Source organism: Rana temporaria, chromosome 2, assembly GCF_905171775.1.
Source record: "Rana temporaria chromosome 2, aRanTem1.1, whole genome shotgun sequence".
NCBI lineage: Eukaryota > Metazoa > Chordata > Amphibia > Anura > Ranidae > Rana > Rana temporaria.
In genome coordinates, this window is record NC_053490.1 from 536050741 (window position 1) to 536077862 (window position 27122).

General features: G+C 47.2%; 1 protein-coding gene across 7 annotated transcripts in view; it reads right to left on the reverse strand.

Moving 5' to 3' along the window:
* Positions 1 to 27122, reverse strand: part of STXBP5L (syntaxin binding protein 5 like) — a 413558-nt gene that overhangs the window by 26856 nt on the left and 359580 nt on the right. For 4 of the 7 annotated variants that reach the window (XM_040339195.1, XM_040339193.1, XM_040339192.1 and 1 more), the window contains 3 exons: positions 12042 to 12149; positions 6530 to 6769; positions 2724 to 3084 (listed from right to left, as the gene is read on the reverse strand). In XM_040339195.1, coding sequence (XP_040195129.1) covers positions 2724 to 3084; positions 6530 to 6769; positions 12042 to 12149 — 709 coding nt within the window. The remainder of the gene's footprint in view (positions 1 to 2723; positions 3085 to 6529; positions 6770 to 12041; positions 12150 to 27122) is intronic. The other 3 variants (XM_040339197.1, XM_040339196.1, XM_040339194.1) reach the window with 1 other exon arrangement.

Genomic DNA, 27122 nt, shown 5'->3' on the forward strand with positions numbered 1-27122 from the left:
TTTAATTATTTACATCGTTCGCGAATAGGGCTGGACGTAGTTTACGTTCACGTCGAAACCAATACGTCGTTACGCCGTAGTTGAGAGCAATGCACACTGGCATATGTACACGGACGGCGCATGCACCGTTCGTAAATCACGTCAGGTCTTCACATATTACCATAAAACACGCCCCCCCTTCCCCATTTGAATTACGCGCGCTTACGCCGGCCCCATTTACGCTACGCCGCTGCGACTTACGGAGCAAGTGCTTTGTGAATACTGCACTTGCTCCTGTAAGTTGCGGAGGCGTAGCGTAAATACACTACGCTGCGCCGCCGTAACTTATAGCGTAGCTACCTGAATCTGGCCCAGGGTCATTTGGGCAGTTTCTGTTGCCATTATGATTTAAAAAGATTTAACATTGATTGGCTTCAGCCCAACACTAACCACGAGTGAAAGAAAAGTTTTTGTGTTATTTATATTCTCTGAAAAATGGCCAAGAAATCATACATTCTGCCAGGGTATGTAAACTTATGAGCACAACTGTACATTTAGGAGTGCTGTAAGTCAGCACCACCATGTACAGCTTTAGGTGAATATGGTTGGCGTCTCAAGAAGACACAGCGTGTGTTCCAAAGCACAAGAGATTGGAACCAAGAAACCGGATGTGACGTCAGTAAAGGGCGCCCGCGCAGCCTCTACGCATCTCCGATCTCGGTAAAGAGCCTCCGGCGGAGGCTCTTTACTACGTGATCAGCCGTGTCCAACCACGGCTGATCACGATGTAAACAGGAAGAGCCGTTGATCGGTTCTCTTCCTCACTCGCGTCTAACAGACGCGAGTAGAGGAGAGCCGATCGCCGGCTCTCCTGACAGGGGACCACCAGGGAGTGCCCCCCAGTGCTAAAAAAAAAAAAAAAACACAATCGATGCCAATCAGTGTCCACAAATGGGCACTGACTGGCAACATGGGCACTGGCTAAAATTATGCCCAGCAATGCCATCAGTGCCACCCCTCAGTGCCACCTCTTAGTGCCCATTTATGCCCAGTGCCCACCTATTAGTGCCCATCTGTGCCACCCATAAGTACCCATCAGTGCCACCCATAAGTGCCACCCATGAGTGCCCATCAGTGCTGCCAAAGAGTGCCCATCAGTGCCGCCTATGAGTGCCCATCAGTGCCGCCTATGAGTGCCCATCAGTGCAGCATACCGGAGCATACTGGACTAGCGCCCAGAAGCGATTCAGTTCGCATGCGCCGCGCTTTATAAGTTTTTCATTCATTCATACCAGCGCCGCCTATCGGTGCCCATCAGTGCCACCTCATCGGTGCCCATCAGTGCCGCCATATCGGTGCCCATAATTGAAGAAGAAAACGTACTTATTTACAAAAAAAATTAAGAGAAAAAAAAAAAAATGTTTTTCAAAAATGTCGGTCTTTTTTTAGTTGTTGCGCAAGAAATAAAAATTGCAGAGGTGATCAAATACCACCAAAAGAAAGCTCTATTTGTGGGAACAAAATGATAAAAATTTCATTCGGGTACAGTGTAGCACGACTGCGCAATTGTCATTCAAATTGCGACAGCGCCAAAAGCTGATAATTGGCTTGGGCAGGAAGGTGCGTATGTGCCTGGTATGGAAGTGGTTAAAGAGCGTTTCGCAATACGAGCGCTGTATTTGCTAAGATCCTAACTCGGTTTGCAAGTATTGTCTCGCAAAACGAGCAGGATTCAGGCCAAAGCATGGTGCAGTACCGCATTTGGCCTGAGGTGGGGGGGGCGCCGGAGCTGAATGGTGGCGTTCGGAAACGGCCAGAAAAGCTCAGAGGACAGTCCGGCTGACCTCGGCAAGGCTCGTGAACATATAGGTAGATTCTGGTACAATGGAATAAAGTTATGGCGGCGTAGCTTAGCGTGTTTAGGCTACCTACATTTCCCAGTGTGCATTGCGGCTAAGTACGCCGCACGGGCCTATTGATTTAGACGTGGACGTAAACGACGTAAATCCCGATTCGCGGATGACTTACGCAAACGACGTAAAAATTTCGAATTTCGCGGCGGGAACGGCGGCCATACTTTACATTACTATTCCACTAGGGCCTAGCTCTAACTTTACGCGGCCTATCTCTTACGCAAACGGCGTAAAAGTACTGCGTCGGCCGGGCGTACGTTCGTGAATCGGCGTATCCCCTCATTTACATATTCATACGCCGACCGCAATGGAAGCGCCACCTAGCGGCCATCCAAAATATTGCAATCTAAGATAGGACGGCGCAAGCCATCGTATCTTAGATATGTTTAAGCGTATCTCTGTTTGAGCATGCGCTTAAACATGTCGGCGTAGATTCAGAGTCTACTGATTCTACTGATAAGCCGGCCTAACTCTTACTGAATCTACCTAAAAGTCTTTCCGAGGTTTGCCGAGGTCAGCCAAACTGTCCTCGGGCCTTTCCGAGGCTCTGCGGCGCCCCCCCCCCCCGCCTCTGGCCACATGCGGTATTGCATACCGTTGAAGTCAAGGCAAATTATTTTCGTTTCCATTGACTTCAATGGGGAATCTCACTTTGATATGCGAGTGCTTTGGATTACAAGCGTTCTCCCGAAACGGATTATGCTCGTAATCTAAGCTTCCACTGTGTTTAGATAAATGAATGCAAAAAAATGCTCATGTGCCGTGAGACCGCAGCGATCGACAAAGACAGGACATGAGGGATGACACAAGATGGAATCCGCGCCCACTTACCTTATTGTCATGATATGCCCATTGGCACAGAAACAGGCCAGCAGGACGTTGTTGCACATGGTGACCACGTCGGCCCGCAGGAGGAAGGAGGTCTCGGTAATGTTGTGGACGTACAGACACGTCTGGGAAGGCAGAGAGAAAACTTTGGCTTGCTTTTCTGAGCAGACCACGGCGAACTGGTGATCGCTCATATCCTGCGAGGAGGATGGAGAGAACGCCACCAGTTTCCTCTTCCTCGTCTTCTCGTTGTCGTCCGTGCTGTTTGGGTCCCTCCAGACTTCGTAGGATGGGCGGATTAAAGATCCCATACAGTCCAGGCAGGAGAAGGTCAGCACTGCCCCCTTCAGTGTGAGTACGGTACCTGCAGACAGATAAAGCATGTAGTCATTCATGATCCCATTGTCCCCATCATACATTTAATGGAGATTCTCTGGTAATCCAGTGTTTGGCAGGGTAAAACCCATATAACAGGTCCACCTATTGCCCGGGGACACCATCAGTGAGATCTCTTCACCCTACGGCGACTATTGTAAGTGGAGGTTACCCACCCCCCGCTCGATTTCTCTCTTTAGACTGGGATATCAGACTGTTCCAATAAATAAAAATGTTTCTGTACCCTTCCCCCGATCTGTGCCTCCATACAATCCTGTTTCCGAGGTCTACAGAACATTCCATGGACTTCATAGCTTGGTTTGTGCTCTGACATGCACTGTTAGGCCCTGTACACACAAGCAGACATGTCCGATGAAAACGGTTCGCGGACCGTTTTCATCGGACATGTCTCCTGGGAGGTTTTGGTCTGATGTGTGTACATACCATCAGACCAAAATCCCCGCGGACAGAGAACGCAGTGACGTAGAAGACACCGACGTTCTCTAACACGCGAGTTCAATGCTTCCACGCATCAATTCGACGCATGCACGGGATTTTGGGCCGCTGGTTATACGTCATAACCAGCGGACATGTCCGATGAGTCGTACTAACCATCGGACATGTCCGACGGACATCTTTCCAGCGGACAAGTTTCTTAGCATGCTGTCCGCTAGGCCCTATACACGGTCGGACATGTCCGCGGAAACTGGTCCGCGGACCAATTTCAGCGGACATGTTCGGTCGTGTGTACAAGGCCTTACCTGTAGGACGTTCTATAGACAGGGGTGTGCCTTTCCAAATCATGTCCAATCAACTGAATTTACCACGGGTGGACTCCAATCAAGTTGCAGAAACATCTCAAGGATAATCACTGGAAACAGGATTCACCTGAGCTCAATTTTGAGTATCATGGAAAAAGGCTGTGATACTTATGTACATGGGAGGAGCCTGTGATACTTGTGTACATGGGAGGAGCCTGTGATACTTATGTACATGGGAGGCGCCTGTGATACTTATGTACATGGGAGGAGCCTGTGATACTTATGTACATGGGAGGAGCCTGTGATACTTATGTACATGGGAGGCGCCTGTGATACTTATGTACGTGGGAGGCGCCTGTGATACTTATGTACGTGGGAGGAGCCTGTGATACTTATGTACGTGGGAGGAGCCTGTGATACTTATGTACACGGAAGGAGCCTGTGATACTTATGTACACGGGAGGAGCCTGTGATACTTATGTACACGGGAGGAGCCTGTGATACTTATGTACACGGGAGGAGCCTGTGATACTTATGTACGTGGGAGGAGCCTGTGATACTTATGTACACGGGAGGAGCCTGTGATACTTATGTACACGGGAGGAGCCTGTGATACTTGTGTACACGGGAGGAGCCCGTGATACTTGTGTGCATGGGAGAAGCCCGTGATACTTGTGTGCATGGGAGGAGCATGTGATACTTGTGTGCATGGGAGGTGCCTGTGATACTTGTGTGCATGGGAGGCGCCTGTGATACTTGTGTGCATGGGAGGAGCCTGTGATACTTGTGTGCATAGGAGGAGCCTGTGATACTTATGCACATGGGAGGAGCCTGTGATGCTTGTGTGCATGGGAGGAGCCTGTGATACTTGTGTGCGCGGGAGGCGCCTGTGATACTTGTGTGCATGGTAGGCGCCTGTGATACTTGTGTACATGGGAGGCGCCTGTGATACTTGTGTGCTTGGTAGGCGCCTGTGATACATGTGTGCATGGGAGGTGCCTGTGATACTTGTGTGCATGGGAGGCGCCTGTGATACTTGTGTGCATGGGAGGCGCCTGTGATACTTGTGTGCATGGGAGGAGCCTGTGATACTTGTGTGAATGGGAGGAGCCTGTGATACTTGTGTGCATGGGAGGAGCCTGTGATACTTGTGTGCATGGGAGGCACCTGTGATACTTGTGTGCACCGGATGCGCCTGTGATACTTGTGTGCATGGGAGGCGCCTGTGATACTTATGTGCATGGGAGGCGCTTCTGATACTTGTGTGCATGGGAGGCGCCTGTGATACTTATGTGCATGGGAGGCGCTTCTGATACTTGTGTGCATGGGAGGCGCCTGTGATACTTGTGTGCATGGGAGGAGCCTGTGATACTTATGTGCATGGGAGGCGCCTGTGATACTTGTATGCATGGGAGGAGCCTGTGATACTTGTGTGCATGGGAGGAGCCTGTGATACTTATATACATGTTTTTTTTTTTTTTTTTAATTTGCAAAGATTTCAAACAAACTTCTATCACGTTGTCACTATGGGGGATTGTTTGTAGAATTTTGAGGAAAATAATGAATTTAATGAATTTTGGAATAAGGCTGTAACATAACAAAATGTGGAAAAAGTGAAGCGCTGTGAATACTTTCTGGATGCACTGTATGTCCAATATTGTACTGCCTGTTAATGCATAATAATGCCCATTAAAGGAGAAGTATGGGCTGTTAAAAAAATAAACACACATTCCCGGCTCTGATGCTGCAGCTGTCCTACATCGGCTCTGAGACCAAGCAACCACATGATCTCTTGATCGCTCAGTTCTCGGTCCGCTCTGAGCAGAGAGAGGTGACCGTCAGTGACCTCTCTCTGCTCTACCCCTCATGAGTTCAATGGAGCGCTGGGCTGGGGAGGGGTTGGGTACGGGTGGCTCTGACTCTCAGCCGCAAGCTGACAGAGTTAGCTGTAAATCAGGCAGCTGGGTCGATGCCAACAATATTGTCGGGATCCTTTCAGAACCTGGCACGGCCCCGCCTCATCAGCTGATAGTGGTCAGTAACCTGCTATAAACAAACTCTTGATCACAAGAGGACAAAGGTAATTGAACTCCTGTAACCCACAATAAAAGTATGGTCAAAAAAACTTTGGCCATACTTCTCTTTTAACATGTGTACCCCCAGAGCCCCACCCCCCACCAAATACTTACATTAACCTGCAAGACGCTTTCCCCGACTTGTTCATTCCCCGACTTAGTTGGGGTAGGTGGTACACTTTGGTGGGGGTGGGTCAGCAATGCCCTGTGACCTTTGACCTCTGGGAACCCGCCTTCTGACCTTTGGGGGAGGTCCCTGTTCCAATTCCTGAGTCCTAGCCTTATTCTTCTATGGGAAACCCTAACCCCAAGCCCTAACCCCAACCCCCTAACCCCAAGCCCTAACCCTGCCCAATCTCGATCCAGTGCTGTGCCCGAGAGCATCTGCGCTGCTCTCTCTCTCTCTCTCCTCACAAGACTTGGCTCTTTTTTTTTTAGGTAAAACCAGCTAACAAGAGTTGCCTACTGAACAGTGCTAAGATCTGGTCAAAGTATGTTTACCTCATTAACCACAGTCACATGTGTTAGGGCCGTTAAAAAATCCACCAACTCCCACCACTGCCCGGTGTGTGTCATGTACCACAGACTGACCACTTACCGCTTGGAGTGACCACCACCGGCTCTGCCTGTCTCTGCTCCTCACTTGCGGGAACGTTCAGAGATATGATCAGCACCATTCCCAGGCTGGTCCCCACCCAGAGGCACGGTGAGGGTGACGGATCATTCTTTCGAGAGAAGGACTCCATGAAGTACAGGGCTGTGATGGCCTCTCTGGTCTCCTTATCAATGCTTGACACGCTGGAGCTGCGAGATCGGCTGAAGGAGCTCTCCCGACTTTCTGCAAGAGGAAGGTCAACAGAGGAACGTTAGAGGCGATTTAGTTCGCATTTGTAGCGCTATACAAGTTACTCACTCAATCAAAGTGAAACCATGATCCAGTGGGAAGGGGACAAAGGCCTGCTGTTGGACAACTCTTTCAAAAGTTTATTATGTCTTTAACCACTTAACCACTTAACCCCCAGACAATATTGCTGCCCAAAGACCAGAGCACTTTTTGCGATTCGGGACTGCGTCGCTTTAACTGACAATTGCGCGGTCGTGTGACGTGGCTCCCAAACAAAATTGGCGTCCTTTTTTTCCCACAAATAGGGCTTTCTTTTGGTGGTATTTGATCACCTCTGCGCTTTTTATTTTTTGCGCTATAAACAAAAATAGAGCGACAATTTTGAAAAAAAATGAATATTTTTTACTTTTTGCTATAATAAATATCCCCCAAAAATATATAAAAAAAAATTTTTTTCCTCAGTTTAGGACAATACGTATTCTTCTACATATTTTTCGTAAAAAAAATCGCAATAAGCTTTCATTGATTGGTTTGCGCAAAATCTATAGCGTTTACAAAATAGGGGGTATTTTTATGTCATTTTTATTAATATATTTTTTTTACTAGTAATGGCGGCGATCAGCGATTTTTTTTCGGTACTGCGACATTATGGCGGACACTTTTGACACATTTTAGTTAAGGACCGCCTCCTGCACATTTACGTCGGCAGAATGGCACGGCTGGGCACATGCACGTACAGGTACGTCCTGTGCTAGTACCCAGCCGTGGCTCGCGGGCGCGCGCCCACGACCCGGTCCGGAGCTCCGTGACCGAGACCCCCGGACCCGATCGCCGCTGGAGTCCCGTGATCGGTCCCCGGAGCTGAAGAAAGGGGAGAGCTGTGTGTAAACACAGCTTCCCCATTCTTCACTGTGGCGGCGTCATCGATCGTGCGATCCCTTTTATAGGGATACACAATCGATGACGTCACACCTACAGCCACACCCCCCTACAGTTAGAAACACATATTAGGTCATACATAACCCCTTCAGCGCCCCCTTGTGGTTAACTCCAAAAGTGCAATTGTCATTTTCACAGTAAACAATGCATTTTAAATTGTCCGAAGTGTCGGCCATAATGTCGCAGTCACGAAAAAAAATCGCTGATCGCCGCTATTAGTAGTAAAAAAAAAAAAAATTATAAAAATGCAATAAAACTATCCCCTATTTTGTAAACGCTATAAATTTTGCGCAAACCAACCGATAAACGCCTATTGCGATTTTTTTTTACCAAAAATGTGTAGAAGAATACGTATCGACCTAAACTGAGGAAAAAAATGCTTTTTTATATATATTTGGGGGATATTTATTATAGCAAAAAGTAAAAAATATTGTTTTTTTTTTCAAAATGGTCGCTCTATTTTTGTTTATAGCGCAAAAAAATAAAAACCGCAGAGGCGATCAAATACCACCAAAAGAAAGCTCTATTTGTGGGAAAAAAAGGACGCCAATTTTGTTTGGGAGCCACGTCGCACGACCGCGCAATTGTCTGTTAAAGCCACGCAGTGCCGAATGGCAAAACCTGGCCGGGTCCTTTAGCTGCCTAAAGGTCCGGGTCTTAAGTGGTTAATGCCTTTGTCTAGAAATTTTGATACATTAGTTTAGATTTTGGTATAAGGAAAAACATACCTCTTGCAATAAATAATTAGTAATTACTTGGATTTTATTCACACATACAGTGATAAAGTGATAAACAGGGTTAACAATATATTGTTGTTTGCCCTTTAATTCTAAAGAACAGAAAGAAGCACCATGGGGTGGGCAGACCATCACGCTACATTTGGTCTCTGGCCTTGTACACCTATAAAGGTCTCTGAACTCCCCAGTGACTACTAACATCCTTATAATTACCATTAGAGGATAGATTATTCCATATATCACCGGGGGACACTCAGCACTTGTACCACTATGTATATATATATATATATGGATAATGACATAAGTCAGCTATTATTTCTGAGATGCAGCTTCGGTGATGACACCATTATGTTCTTCTAATAAATATTCATCTCCTCTAAAATATTGCTGACAAGCTGAATGTCTCAAGTTTTACATTGAAATTGGATTTTCAGTTGAAATCAGCTAAATACAGATGGGGGTAGAAAAGCCTGTCCCCTGCCAGCATGCTGCAGAGAAGAATCCAGTTGAGTGGTCTCTCTGCAAAGCTCTGGCACCCTCCCCCATGCTGAGTCAGACCTACAGCCAGTGGTGGCTGGTGCTCCACATACAAAGCACGCGACCACCCCCCCCCCCCCCCCAGCACCCCCGTGATGGTACTCATGCAGTCGGGTTCTGGTGTTTGTGGCGACGCAGAGAAAGATCGCTCCCTCCGATGAGGATGGCTTCCTCCGCATCTCCCCATACATCCTCCCCCGATACCAGCCAATACGGTCGCTTCTCCTCTCGGCCAATTGGGTCTTAGGACTCTCTTCCTGATTGGCTGGAAAGAGAAGCAGGAAGACAATAGTGAACATTAAGGCCCAGATTCACAAAGCACTTACGCCAACGTATAACAAGTTACGCCGACGTAAGTGCAAATGTGCGCCGTCGTATCTGTGCGCCAGACCCACAAACTAATATGCGCCTAAAAACAGGCTACACCCCGCCGACATAGCTTGCACACGCCGGTGTAGGGTGGGCGCACATTTAGGCTGGGTGCATGGTGCTGCTCCCATTGATTAGCCATTCAAACATGCAAATGAGGGAAATACGGCGATTCACGAACGTGCGTGTGCCCGGCGCATGCTACGCGAGATGCGCGTAAGTTGTACGTCCGACGTAAAGTTATTCCCCATAAAGGAGGTGCAACCCAGCAACAGACATGCACAGGTCTGCACCAGGGAACACAGGCCGGCGTATTGTGCGTTGGACGTGTGTCTGACTGGGCGTACGTTATGTTCACGGCGTACGCAGAGATCCGGCGCAGCTTAGTCAGTTTTCCCGGCGTGGTTGTGAGCATGCGCATGGGGGTGCTGTGCTTGCGTCCACGTCACGGCGCATGCGCAGTTCGTGATACGTACCTGTCTGGCGCTCGGCCAATCATTTGCATGGGGTCACGCCTCATTTGCATGGGTTCACGCCCACTTCCACCTACGCCGATGTGTGCCTTCGAAACCCACGCCACGCTGGCGCAGCGTTGGGAGCACTGGCTTGCTGAATGCAATATAATTCACAAAAATATAGGCAATGGTGACTCATCCAAAGCAGTCAGAGTTAGGTGACAAGAGGCAATCCTGCATTAGTCACACTAACCAGATCATCTTATCCGATTTGATGGTGGTCATAGATATAATATTAAATACTACCATCTGCATTCCTCTGAATTAGTACTGCATATCAAAAATTGGGAGAGAAAAAAAGAATTGGTCAAAAGGGAATACGGATAAATATGACTGCAATTTATTAATTATCCACATAAAAACACATTAATAACACAAGAAGTGCCAGTATCTCCACAGCACTAGTAAAATTAGACGTAAACAAGGACAAGTGGCCACCACAATCATACACACAGCTTACATACACCTGCAGGAATCAAAGAACTGGGGCATGATAAAGAATATATAAATCACAGGGCTAGATTGAGGATAGTATAGCTGCAAAAAAATCTGTGGAATGTGGAATTTGTCCCCTATGAACTGGTGATAGAATTGATTGGAACTGTATCCAGCTTCACAGATTTTTTTGCAGCTATACTATCCTCAATCTAGCCCTGTGATTTATATATTCTTTATCATGCCCCAGTTCTTTGATTCCTGCAGGTGTATGTAAGCTGTGTGTATGATTGTGGTGGCCACTTGTCCTTGTTTACGTCTAATTTTACTAGTGCTGTGGAGATACTGGCACTTTTTGTGTTATTAATGTGTTTTTATGTGGATAATTAATAAATTGCAGTCATATTTATCCGTATTCCTTTTTGACCAATTATTTTTTTCTCTCCCAATTTTTGATTTGCTGAATGCAATGCTTGGCTCTCTGAACTGCGTTGGCGTATCGTACAGTGTTTGCCCTACGACGGCGTAATGTGCGCCTTGCTCTCTGTGAATCTGGGCCTAATTCTCTATTGTCACACAACTGGGTGGGCTCAGGGCTCTGCGCCCTAAGCCCACCCGTTATTGAAGTGCATTAGAGCCTCAGGCTCTAATCATGTGCTTCCAAAAAAAAAAAACCTTAGAAATCCATGCGTCCGCTGCCCTGCATGTAGATTAGGGGCCGGGCGCATGGATTAGGGGGGTGCCCCTAATGGAGTGGCCGCCACTGCCTACAGCTCCCTTAAAGGCAAAGCTCATGCCCCCAGCTTATTCGAGAACTCTAGTTTTGACTCAGTAGCAGGTGTATTTGCAAACAACACCAATTGTGAGCAAGGTCTACTGAGGCCCCGTACACACGACCGAGGAACTCGACGTGCCAAACACATCGAGTTCCTCGTCGAGTTCAGTGTGGAAGCCGCCGAGGAACTCGGCGGGCCGACTTTTCCCATTGACTAACGAGAAAATAGAGAACATGTTCTCTTTTCGGCCCGACGAGTTCCTCGTCGGCTTCCTCGCTGAAAAGTGTACCCACGACCGAGTTTCTCGCCAGAATCCTGCTCCGACCGAGTTTCTGGCTGAATTCTGCCGAGAAACTCGGTCGTGTGTATGGGGGCCTTATCCAACATCAGTACCTGACCTGACAACTACTCTTTTTGGCTGAATGGGCAAAACTCTCCACAGACACGCTCCAAAATCTTTTGGAAAGACTTTCCAGGATAGTGGAGGCTGTTAAAGATACAAAAGGTTAATGGGCAACTTCATATTAATGGCCATGATTTCGGAATGGGATGTCCAACAAGAGCTTGTATAGGTGTAATGGTCAAGTGTGCAAAATTGTTTTGCCATATGGTGAAATTGTGAATGGATTTAGCCTTAATCTCCTCTACCAATACACAAGTAACTCACTTAAAAGCCCTTTTGTCTTTTTTAACCAGTTGTCATCAAGCCATCTTTATATTACAGAAGACCAGGCAGTTACAAAGCAAAAGTTATGTGTAACATCACCGGGAGGAAGGAATAATGTCATGTTAAAAAACAAAAAGACGACAATACAACAGAGAAAGTCAAGGAGGTCTACAGGGATAAAACGAAATACTACATCTTCTAGACACAACTACTTGGTACCACGTGCTGGAAGGAAAGAAAACACACAATACTAGCACGGAGCAAGGGACATACTACTACTTGTGGTCTTACCTTTCTCTGGCCACGAGTTAGAAGAAGAATAGTGGTACTCGTCATTTGAGAATACACTGACTCCATGTAATTGATGAAGCATTGTCCGCCTGGATATGTAACCTACTGCTACAAGAGCCATGTACAGCAAAAGGACAGCAACAATTGAAGCAACAATTATTGGCACGCACACATTAAAAAACAAAACTCACTACCTCTAAAATAAAAAAACATCAAATATAGAAAACAAGAAGCCTTCTGCACTTGTGATATTGCCATGTCTTCCTCCTAGAATTATTATCCTGGTACTTCTACCAGAACCTCTATAAATGGAATTTCCAGTTATAAAATTTGCTCTTCCCCTCTCCTCCTACCCATAAGAATCCTTCTCCATCTGACTGTTCTATCCCTTTCCTCCTACCCAAGAGAACTTTTCTTTGCCCCTTGTCCACCTGATCACTTCATCCCTCAACCCCTATCCATTGAATTCATCTTCTCTTCCTGACTGTTCCATCCCTCTCTTCCTATCCATAAGAATTCTCCAATTTCTATTCTTATTCAGACTGACCCAGCCCTCCCCTCCTACCCATAGGAAACTTTCATTCCAATAAGAGATGGAGAAGACAGACGGAAATAAAGAATGGAAGAGTTCTTAAAGATGGGGAGAGAGATGGAGCAGTCAGGTGGATAAAACGAATAGATAATTTCCTATGGGGAGTCATATGAAGTCTTTATCTCACTGATTAATCCTTCACCCTCTACCCATAAGAACTTCCTTGTCACAACAAAGAACAAGAGAAATCAGAACTGTCTTTTTCTAACCTATCTCCCCAAGAGTGACAGGCTGCAGGTGTCTGGTTCATCCACAGACACCACCTAATCTGACCAAAAAAGAACAGTCATCGGTAGACTGTCACTAATGCCTATGGCCGGCTTAGCACCGTCTCGCTCTGCCGCAGTCCTAACAACATGGAAATGTCACTGGGAATAATGCATTTATAAATCATCCGGTGTCGTAGCCGTCCGGTTAACGTTCTGGGCATTTAGGTGAAAGCAGAACACAATAGGATCTGTATCTGCCGTCGCTCTGCGTGCCTGGACACCGCAGCCTACTATACTAATGGGATTAGGAAGTTGTGTTTGGCAGATTCCGGGTGTCAGTGCACAGATCTCCGGATCATGCCTGTAAATCTGTTTAATCGGATTATTTCCGGCCTCTGTGAGGTCTGCGTCAGCTGTAAGTTGGACGTCTGCTTCTCAGATGGTGAATGAGAATACAAATCCACAAAGTCACCAGTGGCCAGAAAAGGCCTTGGGTCTGCTCTGTGCATTGCCAACGGTCAAGGTGCATGGGGACAGCATGGCGGCGGGTATAGGACTGCTGTCCTGACATGCTGAGGGTTACATTTATTCATTTTAGAATCAGAGGCCCAGATTCTGAAAGGGCTTAAGACGGCGCAACGCCATGTGCGTCATCGTAAGTCCTAATCTGGGCCGTCGTATCTTAGAATCAGTTACGCATAGATAACCATTAGTTCCGACAGGCGTAAGGCTCTTACGCTGTCGGATCTTAAATGCAATTTTTTTTTTTCGCCGCTCGGTGTCGCCTCCGTCGTTTTCCCGATCGAGTATGCAAATTAGCAAAATACGCGAATTCCCGAACCTACGCGCGGTCGACGCAGTGAAGTTACGACGTTTACGTTAGATTTGCGACGCGTAAAGTTGCCCCTGAGTATATGAGGCGCAGTCAATGTTAAGTATGGCCGTCGTTCCCGCGTCGAAATTTGAAAATTTACGTTGTTTGCGTAAGTCGTCCGTGAATAGGGCTGGACGCCATTTACATTCACGTCGAAACCAATGACGTCCTTGCGACGTCATTTAGCGCAATGCACGTTGGGAAATTTTAGGGACGGCGCATGCGCAGTACGTTCGGCGCGAGAACGCGCCTAATTTAAATAATCCACGCCCCCTACCCGGATCATTTGAATTAGGCGCGCTTGCGCCGGGGGATTTATGCTACGACGCCGCAACTTTACAGGCAAGTGCTTTGTGAATCAAGCACTTGCCCGTAAAACTTGCGGCGGCGTAACGTAAATGAGATACGTTACGCCGCCGCAGAGATGCGGCGATCTACGAGAATCTGCCCCAGGGTTCCAACATCATTCTTCAATCCAAAAACAAACTGACACAGGAAGCAGTCAGTTAGCTAATTTGAATGAAAATGACACTTGTGACAGTTCAATAAAGTTCTAATGAAAAAAAAAAAAAAGAATGCGATGTATGGGGATCGGCACTGTTTCCTTCCATCATAAACTAGGGGGCCATGCGATCAGCTGCAGGTGTGACCAAGTCCCGATGGAGCTGTTGATCGCAATGATAACCCGGCAGGAAGGACCATAAAGACAGAGTTGTTGCAGCTGTAGTAACTAGCAAGGTGAGCCAATGTGAGTGAGCATATGCACTCAAATGGATGTCTCATTGCTAGATTGGGATGTCTCTTTGCTGAATATATAGGGACTCCCTGTTTGCTGGATAGAGATGTATGTTTCCTGAATATATGGGAATGTCTCTTTGCTATATTGGGATAACTTGTTGCTAGATTGGGATGTCTCTTTGCTGAATATATGGGGATGTCTCTTTGCTAGATTGGGATGTCTCTTTGCTGACTATATGGGGCTCCCTCTTTGCTGGATTGTGATGCCTCTTTGCTGAATATATGGGAATGTCTCTTTGCCATATTGGGATGTCTCTTTGCTAACTATATGAAACTGTCTCTTTCCTGAATATATGGGGATGTCTCTTTGTTATATTGGGATGTCTCTTTGCTAGAGTGGGATGTCTCTTTGCTGAATTGAGATGTCTCTTTGCTGAATATATGGGGATGTCTCTTTGTTATATTGGGATGTCTCTTTGCTAGATTGGGATGTCTCTTTGCTGAATATATGGGGCTCCCTCTTTGCTGGATTGAAATGCCTCTTTGCTGAATATATGGGGATGTCTCTTTGCTAGATTGGGATGTCTCTTTGCTAACTATATGAAACTGTCTCTTTCCTGAATATATGGGGATGTCTCTTTGTTATATTGGGATGTCTCTTTGCTAGAGTGGGATGTCTCTTTGCTGAATTGAGATGTCTCTTTGCTGAATATATGGGGATGTCTCTTTGTTATATTGGGATGTCTCTTTGCTAGATTGGGATGTCTATTTGCTGAATATATGGGGCTCCCTCTTTGCTGAATTGAGATGCCTCTTTGCTGAATATATGGGGATGTCTCTTTGCTAGATTGGGATGTCTCTTTGCTAACTATATGGAGCTGTCTCTTTGCTGAATATATGGGGCTCCCTCTATATGGGGCGCACTGCACGGCATGTTTACTTGAAGCACTTCTGCACTCTTTCTAAGGATTTTGGAGCACTGAACACTTTTTATGTGATTTTTTAAAAGATTTTGGACTTTTTTTTATCAGTTTTTTTTTTTCACATAACGCGAGTACTTATATATATTTTCTACTGATATATAGTGAGAATCTAATTGAAAAATCTGATAAATGGGGCACTGATGGGTACACATTATTTAAGGGGGCACTCTGATGGGGGAATCTGATTATGGGGGCACTCTGATGGGGGAATCTGCTGTATATGGGCACTCTGTTAGGGGAATATGATTATGGGGGCACTCTGATGGGGGAGTCTGATATATGGGGGAGTCTGATGTATGGAGGAATCTGATGTATGTGGGCACTCTGATCGGGGAATCTGCTGTATGGGGGCACTCTGTTAGGGGAATCTGATTATGGGGGCACTCTGATAGGGGAATCTGATGTATTGGGCACTCTGATGGGGGGAGTCTGATGTATGGAGGAGTCTGATGTATATGGGCATTTTGATGGGGGAATCTGATGTATGGGGGCACTCTGATGGAGGAATCTGGTGTATGGGGGCACTCTGATGGGGGAATCTGGTGTATGGGGGCACTCTGATAGGGGAATTTGATGTATGGGGGAATCTGATGTATGGAGGCACTCTGATGGGGGAATCTGATGTATGGAGGAATCTGATGTATGTATGTATGTATGTATGTATGTATGTATGTATGTATGCACTCTGATGGGGGAATCTGATGTATGGGGGCACTCTGATGGGGGAATCTGATGTATGGGGGCACTCTGATGGGGGAATCTGATGTATGTGGGCACTCTGATGGGGGAATCTGATGTATGTGGGCACTCTTATGGGGGAGTCTGATGTATGGAGGAATCTGATGTATGGGGGTACACTGATGGAGGAACTTCAAGTATGGGGGCACTCTGTTAGGGGAATCTGATGTATGTGGGCACTCTGTTGGGGGAAATCTGATTTATGGGGGCACTCTGATGGGGGTTCCTGATGCATGGGGGCACTTTGATGGGGGTTCCTGATGCATGGGGGCACTTTGATGGGGGAACCTGATGTATGTGGGCACTCTGGTGGGGAAATCTGATGTATGTGGGCACTCTGATGGGGGAGTCTGGTGTATGGAGGAATCTGATGTATGAGGGAACACTGATGGAGGAACTTCATGTATGGGGTACCTGATGTTTGGGGGCACTCTGATGGAGACTTCTTATGTAAGAGGATACCTTGATAGGATCACCTTATATAAGGGGCATTGTGATGGGGACACCTGATGTAAGGGGGCACTCTGATGGGAACACTTGATATAAGGGAGTAGTTTGATGGGGGAAACTGATCTAAGGGAGTACTCCAGTGGGGACAACAGATTTATGGGGGCACTCTGATGGGGATGCCTGATGTAAGGGGGCACGATGATGGGGATGCCTGATGTAAGGGGGCACGTTGATGGGGACACCTGATGTAAGGGGGCACGTTGATGGGGACACCTGATGTAAGGGGGCACGCTGATGGGGACACCTGATCTAAGATGTATGGAGGCACTCTGATGGAGACACCTTATGTAAAGGGACACTCTAATGGGGGATACCTGATGTAAGGGGGCACTGTAATGAGGCAACCTTTTTATAGGAGTACTCTGAAGGGGGACACCTGATGTATGCGGGTACTCTGATGGGGGCAGCTGATCTAAGGAGGTCCTCTGGTGGGGACACCTTATGTTTGGGATCACTCTGATGAAGACACTTTATGTAAGGGGCACTCTGATGGGGACACCCGATGTAAGGGGGCACTCTCATGGGAAAACCTGATGTAAGCCGGTGACTTGTCGTTATGGTTCCCCTATCGAGATGGTTCCTGTAAGGACTGCGCAGGCGCAATCCTTGCCGATGGAAATCTCCGAACCTCGGCCAGCATCCAGGCTAATTCCTTAACATCCCCGTGGATTGGAGGATGTTAAAAAAAGAGCCAGGAGGCCGAGCGAGCGGAGCGAGGACGTGAGGCCGACTGGCCACTTACCTCAAATTCCACGTCGCCCTGGAGGTTCGGTGATTTCCGTCGGAAAGGATTGCACCTGCGCAGTCCTTACAGGAACCATCTCGATAGCCGGAACCATATCGTCAGATCACTGGTTCTATTTTATTGTACTTGAAATGTGATCACAATAATAATAATAATCTATCCACTTATAATTAAATAAATAGCTTAGGATGATGGGCTGGCTTTGCTGTTGAATGATGTAAAATTAAGTACAAGGGTTTTTTAGGTAACAACATGCAACCATCACCCCAAGATCAAAGAACGGACTATACTACAACTCCCCAACCTATCCACTCCTCTCCTGACCTACTAACACCCAAATACTGTATCAGTGATCATAAGACATATAAAGCATTTAATCTCTTCTCTATATAAATAACCACTGCCGGACCAGATCATACCCAGACAAAAACACTGACAAGTAACAGGGCTGAAATACTACATATGAACTAACAGAGGAGACACAGAAGGATTTACTTAATAGACAAAAACACTAACCAAACAGGACACAACTACAACTACATGGGACTACTAGTAGAGACCTGCTAAACAAAGACGTGACTTATGCCTCTAGAACAGAAGTAAGATTACTGAATGTGTAAAAACCAAAAACAAAATGTAATATATTGCAGTTTACCAGTCCTTACATGTGGTGGCTGCATTAGCTTTCTTTTTAAAACTTTATGTCCTTTCTTTTCACCTGGTAGTCCTGCCAGTGACACAGTTCCTGTCCTATATGGTCCCAACAAGACTGACCTCCTACATCCCGGAAGCCTCTCCACGTTGCTTTAGAGACTGCTTTCAAGATGGTTTCGTTCCTCCATATTCGGTGGGAGTGCCAAAAAGCCCGTAGATTCTGGATAAGGGTATATCATTTTCTCTACTCGCTAATGGACATAAACCTTAAAAATAATCCACAAGAGGCCCTACTGAGCCGCCCAATTTTAAAAGCTTCACGATGCACGTGGAAATTGATCTCCTTTTGTATTTTTGGCGGCCCAGGTGTCGTGGAGGTTCCCTGTGATACTGTTTGACCTGATTAAGGCCAAGCGATCCTGGATAATGATCAACGAGAAACTCTCAGCCATCCTCAATGATAAAATTCCACAGTTCGAAAAGATCTGGGAACCTTGGATTAACTACCTGATAGGCCACTTGTAGAGTCTAAAGGTGCTCTTGGAGTCCAAACTTAGAGATTAATCATCGCACCAAACACCTTACTCACCCTGTACTATACCCTTTTTCCTTTCCTTTTTTCCTTCCTCAACTGCACTCCTAGACTGGTTATATTGAGCCTGGGAATTCTTCTATTTAAGGGGGGGGGGGGCTGGTATATGGTCCCAACAAAACTGACCTCCTACATCCTGGAAAGCCTCTCCACGTTGCTTTAGAGGCTGCTTCCAAGATTGTTTGTTCCTCCATATTTGGTGGGAGTGCCCAAAAGCCAGTAGATTCTGGATAAGGGTATACCATTTTCTCGACTCGCTAATGGGCATAAATCTTAAAAAGAATCCACAAGAACCCCCTCCTGAGCCTCCCAATTTTAGAAGCTTCACAATGCATGTGGAAATTGATCTCCTTTGTATTTTTGGTGGCCTAGGTGTCGTGGAGGCCTGAAGGTTCCCCGTGATACTGTTCGACCTGATTAAGGCCAATCGATCCTGGATAATGATCAACGAGAAACTCTCAGCCATCCTCAATGATAAAATTCCACAGTTCGAAAAGATCTGGGAACCTTGGATTAACTACCTGATAGAGTCTAAAGGCTCTTTTGGAGTCCAAGCTTAGAGATTCATCATCGCACCAAACACCTTACTTACCCTGTACTATACCCTTTTTCCTTTCCTTTCCTTCTTCCTTAACTGCACTCCTAGACTGGTTATATTGAGCCTGGGAATTCTTATATTTAAGGGGGGGAGGTGGGGCGGTGGTATATGGTCCCAACAAGACTGACCTCCTACATCCCGGGAGCTTCTCCACGTTGCTTTAGAGGCTGCTTCCAAGATGGTTCGTTCCTCCCTTTTTGGTGGGAGTGCCCAAAAGCCCGTAGATTCTGGATAAGGGTATATCATTTTCTCTACTCGCTAATGGACATAAACCTTAAAAATAATCCACAACAGGCCCTACTGCGCCGCCCAATTTTAAAAGCTTCACGATGCACGTTGGAAATTGATCTCCTTTTGTATTTTTGGTGGCCCAGGTGACGTGAAGGTTTCCGGTGATACTGTTTGACCTGATTAAGGCCAAGCGATCCTGGATAATGACCAACGAGAAACTCTCAGCCATCCCCAATGATATAATTCCACAGTTCGAAAAGATCTGGGAACCTTGGATTAACTACCTGATAGGCCACTTGTAGAGTCTAAAGGCGCTTTTGGAGTCCAAGCTTAGAGATTCATCATCGCACTAAACACCTTACTTACCCTGTACTATACCCTTTTTCCTTTCCTTTTTTTCTTCCTCAACTGCACTCCTAGACTGGTTATATTGAGCCTGGGAATTCTTCTATTTAAGGGGGGGAGGTGGTATATGGTCCCAACAAGACTGACCTCCTAAATCCCGGGAGCTTCTCCACGTTGCTTTAGAAGCTGCTTCCAAGATGGCTCATTCCTCCCTTTTTGGTGGGAGTGCCCAAAAGCCCGTAGATTCTGGATAAGGGTATACCATTTTCTCGACTCGCTAATGGGCATATATCTTAAAAAGAATCCACAAGAACCCCCCCTGAGCCTCACAATTTTAGAAGCTTCACGATGCATGTGGAAATTGATCTCCTTTGTATTTTTGGTGGCCTAGGTGTTGTGGAGGCCTGAAGGTTCCCCGTGATACTGTTCGACCTGATTAAGGCCAAGCGATCCTGGATATTGATCAACGAGAAACTCTCAGCCATCCTCAATGATAAAATTCCACAGTTCGAAAAGATCTGGGAACCTTGGATTAACTACCTGATAGGGCACTTGTAGAGTCTAAAGGCGCTTTTGGAGTCCAAGCTTAGATATTCATCATCGCACCAAACACCACACTTACCCTGTACTATACCCTTTTTCCTTTCCTTTTCTTCTTCCTTAACTGCACTCCTAGACTGGTTATATTGAGCCTGGGAATTCTTCTTTTTAAGGGGGGGAGGTGGGGCGGTGGTATATGGTCCCAACAAGACTGACCTCCTACATCCCGGGAGCTTCTCCACGTTGCTTTAGAGGCTGCTTCCAAGATGGTTCGTTCCTCCCTTTTTGGTGGGAGTGCCCAAAAGCCCGTAGGTTTTGGATAAGGGTATTTCATTTTCTCTACTCGCTAACGGGCATAAACCTTAAAAAGAATCCACAAGAGGCCCTGCTGGGCTGTCCCAATTTTAGAAGATTCACAATGCACGTGGAAATTGATCTCCTTTTGTATTTTTGGCGGCCCAGGTGTCGTGGATGTTCCCCGATTAATCAACCTGATTAAGGCCAAGCTTTCCTGGATGATGATCAATGAGAAGCTCTCAGCCAACCTCAATGATAAAATTCCACAGTTCGAAAAGATCTGGGATCCTTGGATTCTACCTGATAGGGCACTTGTAGAGTCTAAAGGCGCTTTTGGAGTCCAAGCTTAGAGTTTCATCACCGCACCAAACACCCTACTTGCCCTGTACTATACCCTTTTTCTTTTCCTCTTCTTCTTCCTTAACTGCGCTCATAGACTGGTTATATTGAGCCTGGGAATTCTTCTATTTAAAGGGGGGGGGGGGATATGGTCCCAACAAGACTGACCTCCTACATCCTGGGAGGCTCTCTACGTTGCTTTAGATCAGTGGGTCTCAACCTTTCTAGTCCCGTGACCCCTTGATAAAATTTCCCAAGCTGTGGGGACCCCCAACAGTAAAATGATTTTCGTAGCATGGGGGGTCAGCACCTAAGACAAGTAATTTGCGTCCCTAACCTAGAGATATTTAGCGCTCCTTGAGTCCCTTTACACTCATACAGTATTAAACCCCTTATGGTACATTTTAGGGTGTACCACTCTCTTCATTCTCCTTTCTTTCCTTTTTATCTCTCTCTATGCTAATTTCTTGTTTTTTTCCCCATCCCTCTCCAGGTAGCCATCTTTCCTATTCTTTCTCTCCCATTTTCTTTGTTCCTCCCCCTCTTTTTCTCTCCCTTCCATATATTCTCTATTTTTATTCCTCATCTTACGCCTTGGTGAGGGGGTGGGGAAATGGGATGAGTGGCAGTGCTGGGGGGAGTTTTGATCAGCCAACGTAGGTGCTCTTGATCAAGGTCATCTGCTAATCTGAGAACTGTAGTGGGGACTTTTATTGACAACTCTAATCACAGATAGTGGTAATCACTGTGTCTCAGCTTTACTGTGTCTCCGGCTCTGTAGTGCCTTGCAGCAGTGACACCTATGCCGAAATCAGGAGATTGGGTCTCCTCCAGCCCCTCTCACTTGACATTCCTCATCAGTCAGCTAGTCTGTTTCCCCCAGCCATGCTGTGATCTGAATGGGCAGCTGTAAAGAGGCTGAGTGGGCGGCCACGGGCTCCAGGAACAGCCCAGCTGGGCGACTGCAGGGACAGCCCTGCTGGGGGGCTGCGAAAAGGCTGGAAGAGCGGTGCGGGCTTCAGGAACAGCCCGGGATTTGGTGACCCCTGGCAAATCCTCATTCGACCCCCGAGGGGGTCCCGACCCCCAGGTTGAGAACCACTGCTTTAGATGCTGCTTTCAAGATGGTTAATTTCTCCATATTTGGTGGGAGTGCCCAAAAGCCGTATATAAGGTTATATAATTTTCTCTACTTGCTTACGGGCATAAACCTTAAAAAGAATCCACAAGAGGCCCTACTGGGCCGCCCAATTTTAGAAGCTTCACGATGCACGTGGAAATTGATCTCCTTTTGTATTTTTGGTGGCCCAGGTGTCGTGGAGGTTTCCGGTGATACTGTTCGACCCGATTAAGTTTGAAAAGATCTGGGAACCTTGGACTAACTACCTGATAGGGCACTTAAAGAGTCTAAAGGCGCTTTTGGAGTCCAAGCTTAGAGTTTCATCATCGCACCAAACGCCCTACTTACCCCATACTATACAACGGCACTCCTAGACTGGTTATATTGAAGGGGGTGGGGTAAGAGCAAAGGCCTATTTACAGGCTTTTTTCTGCTTTGAATGTTATCATTGGTTGATCTTGACAGCTAGCGATGAACTCGGGGCGTGTTTGGATCGAACCCGCCAAGAACCTGGCACTGCACACCACCAATCATAGGCAGCGTGTGTATGTGCAGCTGCCTATGATTGGTGGTGTGCAGTGCCGGCTTCGAGGTGGGTTCGATCCAAGCATGCCCAAGTCCATTGCTAGCCATCAAGATCAACCAATGATAACATTCAAAGCAGAAAGAGGCCTGAGAATAGGCCTTTGCCTCACTGTCTATGATTGGCGGTGTGCAGTGACGGTTTTCTGGCGGGTCTGATCTGAACACGCTCTAAGGCCATCACTATTGACGGATAATCATTCTATTAGACATTAGTATTTGTTTGATATGCATTACCTGAAATTTACCAATAAAAATTACCGAATACTAAAATGTACTTAGCCTTAAAAAAATCGAATGCAGCTACCACACCTAAGGAGTAATAAGCTGAAATATATTATATTTTTGTTCCTGGGTTTGGACACACTTAAAAGGTTTCCCAGCTGTTGTGGAACTACAAATTCCAGCCTATCCTGCCAGCAAGATGTTGGGTCTTGTAGTTCCACAAGAGATGGTGGGAGACAAGTTAAGGGAACTACAGACAGTTCAGAACCTGGAGAACGGATAAGGTCCTTTAGAACCCAAGTTGAAAAGGCCAAAGTGCCCCCCGCCCCATGAGCGTGATTCCTTGATGCCGGCAGCAGTAGCAGAAACTCATTGATGGATGAGCCAGAGTGCCACTCGTCAGCTGTGGTGGAACCACCGTGGAGTGCGGAAGAGGAAGTTATATACATAGGGCCAGATTCACGTACGAGCGCGTAACTTTGTGCGGGCGTAGCGTATCCTATTTACGCTACGCCTCTGCAACTTAGACGGGCAAGTGCAGTATTCACAAAGCACTTGCACCATAAGTTGCGGCGGCGTAGCGTAAATGGGCCGGCGTAAGCCCGCCTAATTCAAAATAGGCTGGTAGAGGGCGTGTTGTATGTAAATGAATCGTGACCCCACGTAAATGACGCGCCTAACGAATGGCGCATGCTCAGTATCACGTAGAATTTACTCCATAAGATATGCCAGGCCCAATGCCTGTGACATGAACGTAACCTACGCACAGCCCCATTCACGTACGACTTACGTAAACGATGTAAAAAGATACGCTTGTCCATTCTTTGCATTACCTACGCCTCATATAGCAGGGGTAACTTTTCGCCGGACGTAAGCCTTACGTAAACGGCGTAGCGGCCACAAGTACGTTCGTGAATCGGCGTATCTAGCTCATTTACATATTCAATGCGTAAATCTATGGAAGCGCCCCCAGCGGCCAGCGTAAATATGCACCCTAGATACGACGGCGTACTAAGACTTACATCGGTCGGCTGAAGCCATATTTTAGGCGCATCTTGTTCCCAGAATACCGCGCAGAGATACGACGGCGCAACTTTGAAATTACGCGGCGTATCAATAGATACGCCAGCATAACTCGCTCGTGAATCTGGCCCACAGTTACATAGTACGTGAGGTTGAAAAAAGACACAAATCCATCAAGTCCAACCTATGTGTGTGATTATATGTCAGTGTTAGATTGTATATCCCTGTATGTTGTGGTCGTTCAGGTGCTTATCTAATAGTTTCTTGCCCCACGCTGAGACCACCGCCTGTGGAAGGGAATTCCACATCCTTGCCGCTCTTACAGTAAAGAACCCTCTACGTAGTTTAACCACATAAGGACCGCCGCACGACTATATACGTCGACAGAATGGCACGGCTGGGCACATGGACGTATATATACGTCCTCTTTAAGAGCCCAGCCGCGGGTCGCGAGCGCGCGCTGATCAAATACCACCAAAAGAAAGCTCTATTTGTGGGGGGAAAAAAAGGACGCCAATTTTGGTTCGGAGCCACGTGGCGCGACCGCGCAATTGTCAGTTAAAGCGACGCAGTGCCGAATCGCAAAAAGGGGCCCGGCCTTTAACTAGATAAATGGTCCGGGGCTTAAGTGGTTAAGGTTAAACGTATTTTCTTAAAAGTTTAATGAGCGGCCACGTGTCTTGTTAAACTCCCTTCCGCAAAAAAGTGCTCACAACCTTTCTTCATAACTAATATCCTCCAGACCCTTTATTAGCTTTGTTGCCCTTCTCTGTACTCTCTCCATTTCCAGTACATCCTTCCTGGGGACTGGTGCCCAAAACTGGACAGCATACTCCAGGTGCGGCCGGACCAGAGTCTTGCAGAGCGGAAGAATTATCATTTTATCTCTGGACGTCACACCCAGGACGATCCGTTGCCTAGGTAACACATTTCGGAGCACCAATCGCCTCCTTTTGTCAAACCTTTGGCTCATTCCACCAATGCGGTACTGCTGCTGACATCCCGGACCACTGAGGGATGAATCGCATGTTGATGCGGCTGCTGTTACATTACAAGCGTTCCTTCTTGTGGATTGATGTGAGTGCACATTTAGCTGCCGATTAACCACTTAAGGACCCCTTCACGCCGATATAAGGGCACGGCTGGGCACAAGCACGTACCTGCACGTCCTCTTTAAGAGCCCAGCCGTGGGGTCGCGAGCGCGCCGCCGGCGGGGCACGCTCAAGACCCGGCCCGAAGCTCCGCGACCGCGGGACCCGAGTGCCCCCGGTGTCCCGCGATCGGTCACAGGGGCTGAAGAACGGGGAGAGGTGTGTGTAAACACACCTCTCCCCGTTCTTCATTGTGGCAATGTCAGTGATCGTCTGTTCCCTGATATAGGGAAAGACGATCACTGATGTCACACGTCCGGCCCCGCCCCCCTACAGTTAGAAACACATATGAGGTCACACTTAACCCCTACAGCGCCCCCTAGTGGTTAACTCCTAAACTGCAATTGTAATTTTCACAGTAATCAGTGCCTTTTTATAGCACTTTTCGCTGTGAAAATGACAATGGTCCCAAAAATGTGTGATAATTTAGCACCATGTTATAGGACTTTATAGGGATACTGACCCAGATTCTCAAAGGGCTTACGACGGCGCAACGCCATGTGCGCCGTCGTAAGTCCTAATCTGGGCCGTCGTATCTATGCGACTGATTCTTAGAATCAGTTACGCATAGATAACCATTAGATCCGACAGGCGTAAGGCTCTTACGCCGTCGGATCTTAAATGCAATATTTTTTTGCCCACTAGGTTGCCTCCGTCGTTTTCCCCGTCGAGTATGCAAATTAGCTAGATACGCAAATTCCCGAACGTACGCGCGGCAGACGCAGTGAAGTTACGACGTTTACGTTAGGCTTGTCCCGGCGTAAAGTTGCCCCTGGGTATATGAGCCAAAAAGTATGGCCGTCGTTCCCGCGTCGAAATTTGTAAATTTACGTCGTCCGTGAATGGGTCTGGAGTGGGCGCCATTTACGTTCACGTCGAAACCAATGACGTCCTTGCAACGTCATTTGGAGCAATGCACACTGGGATATTTTACGGACGGCGAATGCGCAGTACGTTCGGCGCGGGAACGAGCTTAATTTAAATGCTCCACGCCCCCTACCCGGCTAATTTGAATTTTGGCCTGCTTGCGCCGGGTGATTTACGCTACGCCGCCACAACTTTACAGGCAAGTTCTTTGAGAATAAAGCACTTGCCTGTAAAACTTGCGGCGGCGTAACGTAAATCAGATACGTTACGCCCGCCCAGTTTTGCGCAATTGTACGAGAATCTGGGCCACTGTGTTTGTGCACACCTGTGATTGTGCCGTATACTCTGAGGCCCAGATTCTCATACATTAGCGTTGCTCCTGGGCAGCGTAATGTATGAGCTCTACGTTTCACCGCCGCAGGTCTACAGGTTTAAATCCTGATTCTCAGAACACTTACCTGTAAACTTGCGGCGGTGTAGCGTTAGATTGCTCGGCGCAAGCCCGCCCAATTCAAATGGGGCGGGCACCATTTAAATTAGGCGCGCTCCCGCGCCGAGCGTACTGCGCATGCTCCGTCGGGTAAATTACCCGACGTGCATTGCGCTAAATGACGTCGCCCCGACGTCATTTGCTTAGATGTATACGTGAATGGCGTCCAGTGCCATTCACGGACGTCTTACGCAAACGACGTAATTTTTATTCAATTCGACGCGGGAACGACGGCCATAGTTAACATCGGTTGCGCCTGCTAATTAGCAGGGGCAACCTTACGCGTCGGGTACGCTACGCAAACGACGTTAATTCGCTGCGTCGACCTCGCGTATGTTCGGGAATCGCCGTACTTACCTCATTTGCATAGACGACGGGGGAAAAGCGACGATGCGACACCTAGCGGCGGGAAAAAAAAATTACTTTTAAGATCTGACAGCGTAACAGCCTTACGCTTGTCAGATCTAATGGGTACCTATGCGCAACTGATTCTAAGAATCAGTCGCATAGATACCCGGGGCCAGATGAGGTGTTACGACGGCGCTAATGGTGTTGCGCCGTCGTAACGCCTTCGAGAATCTGGGCCTGAGTTTTTTTTATAGCGGCTGACAGTATGACATTCAGCTTCTGTTATCATC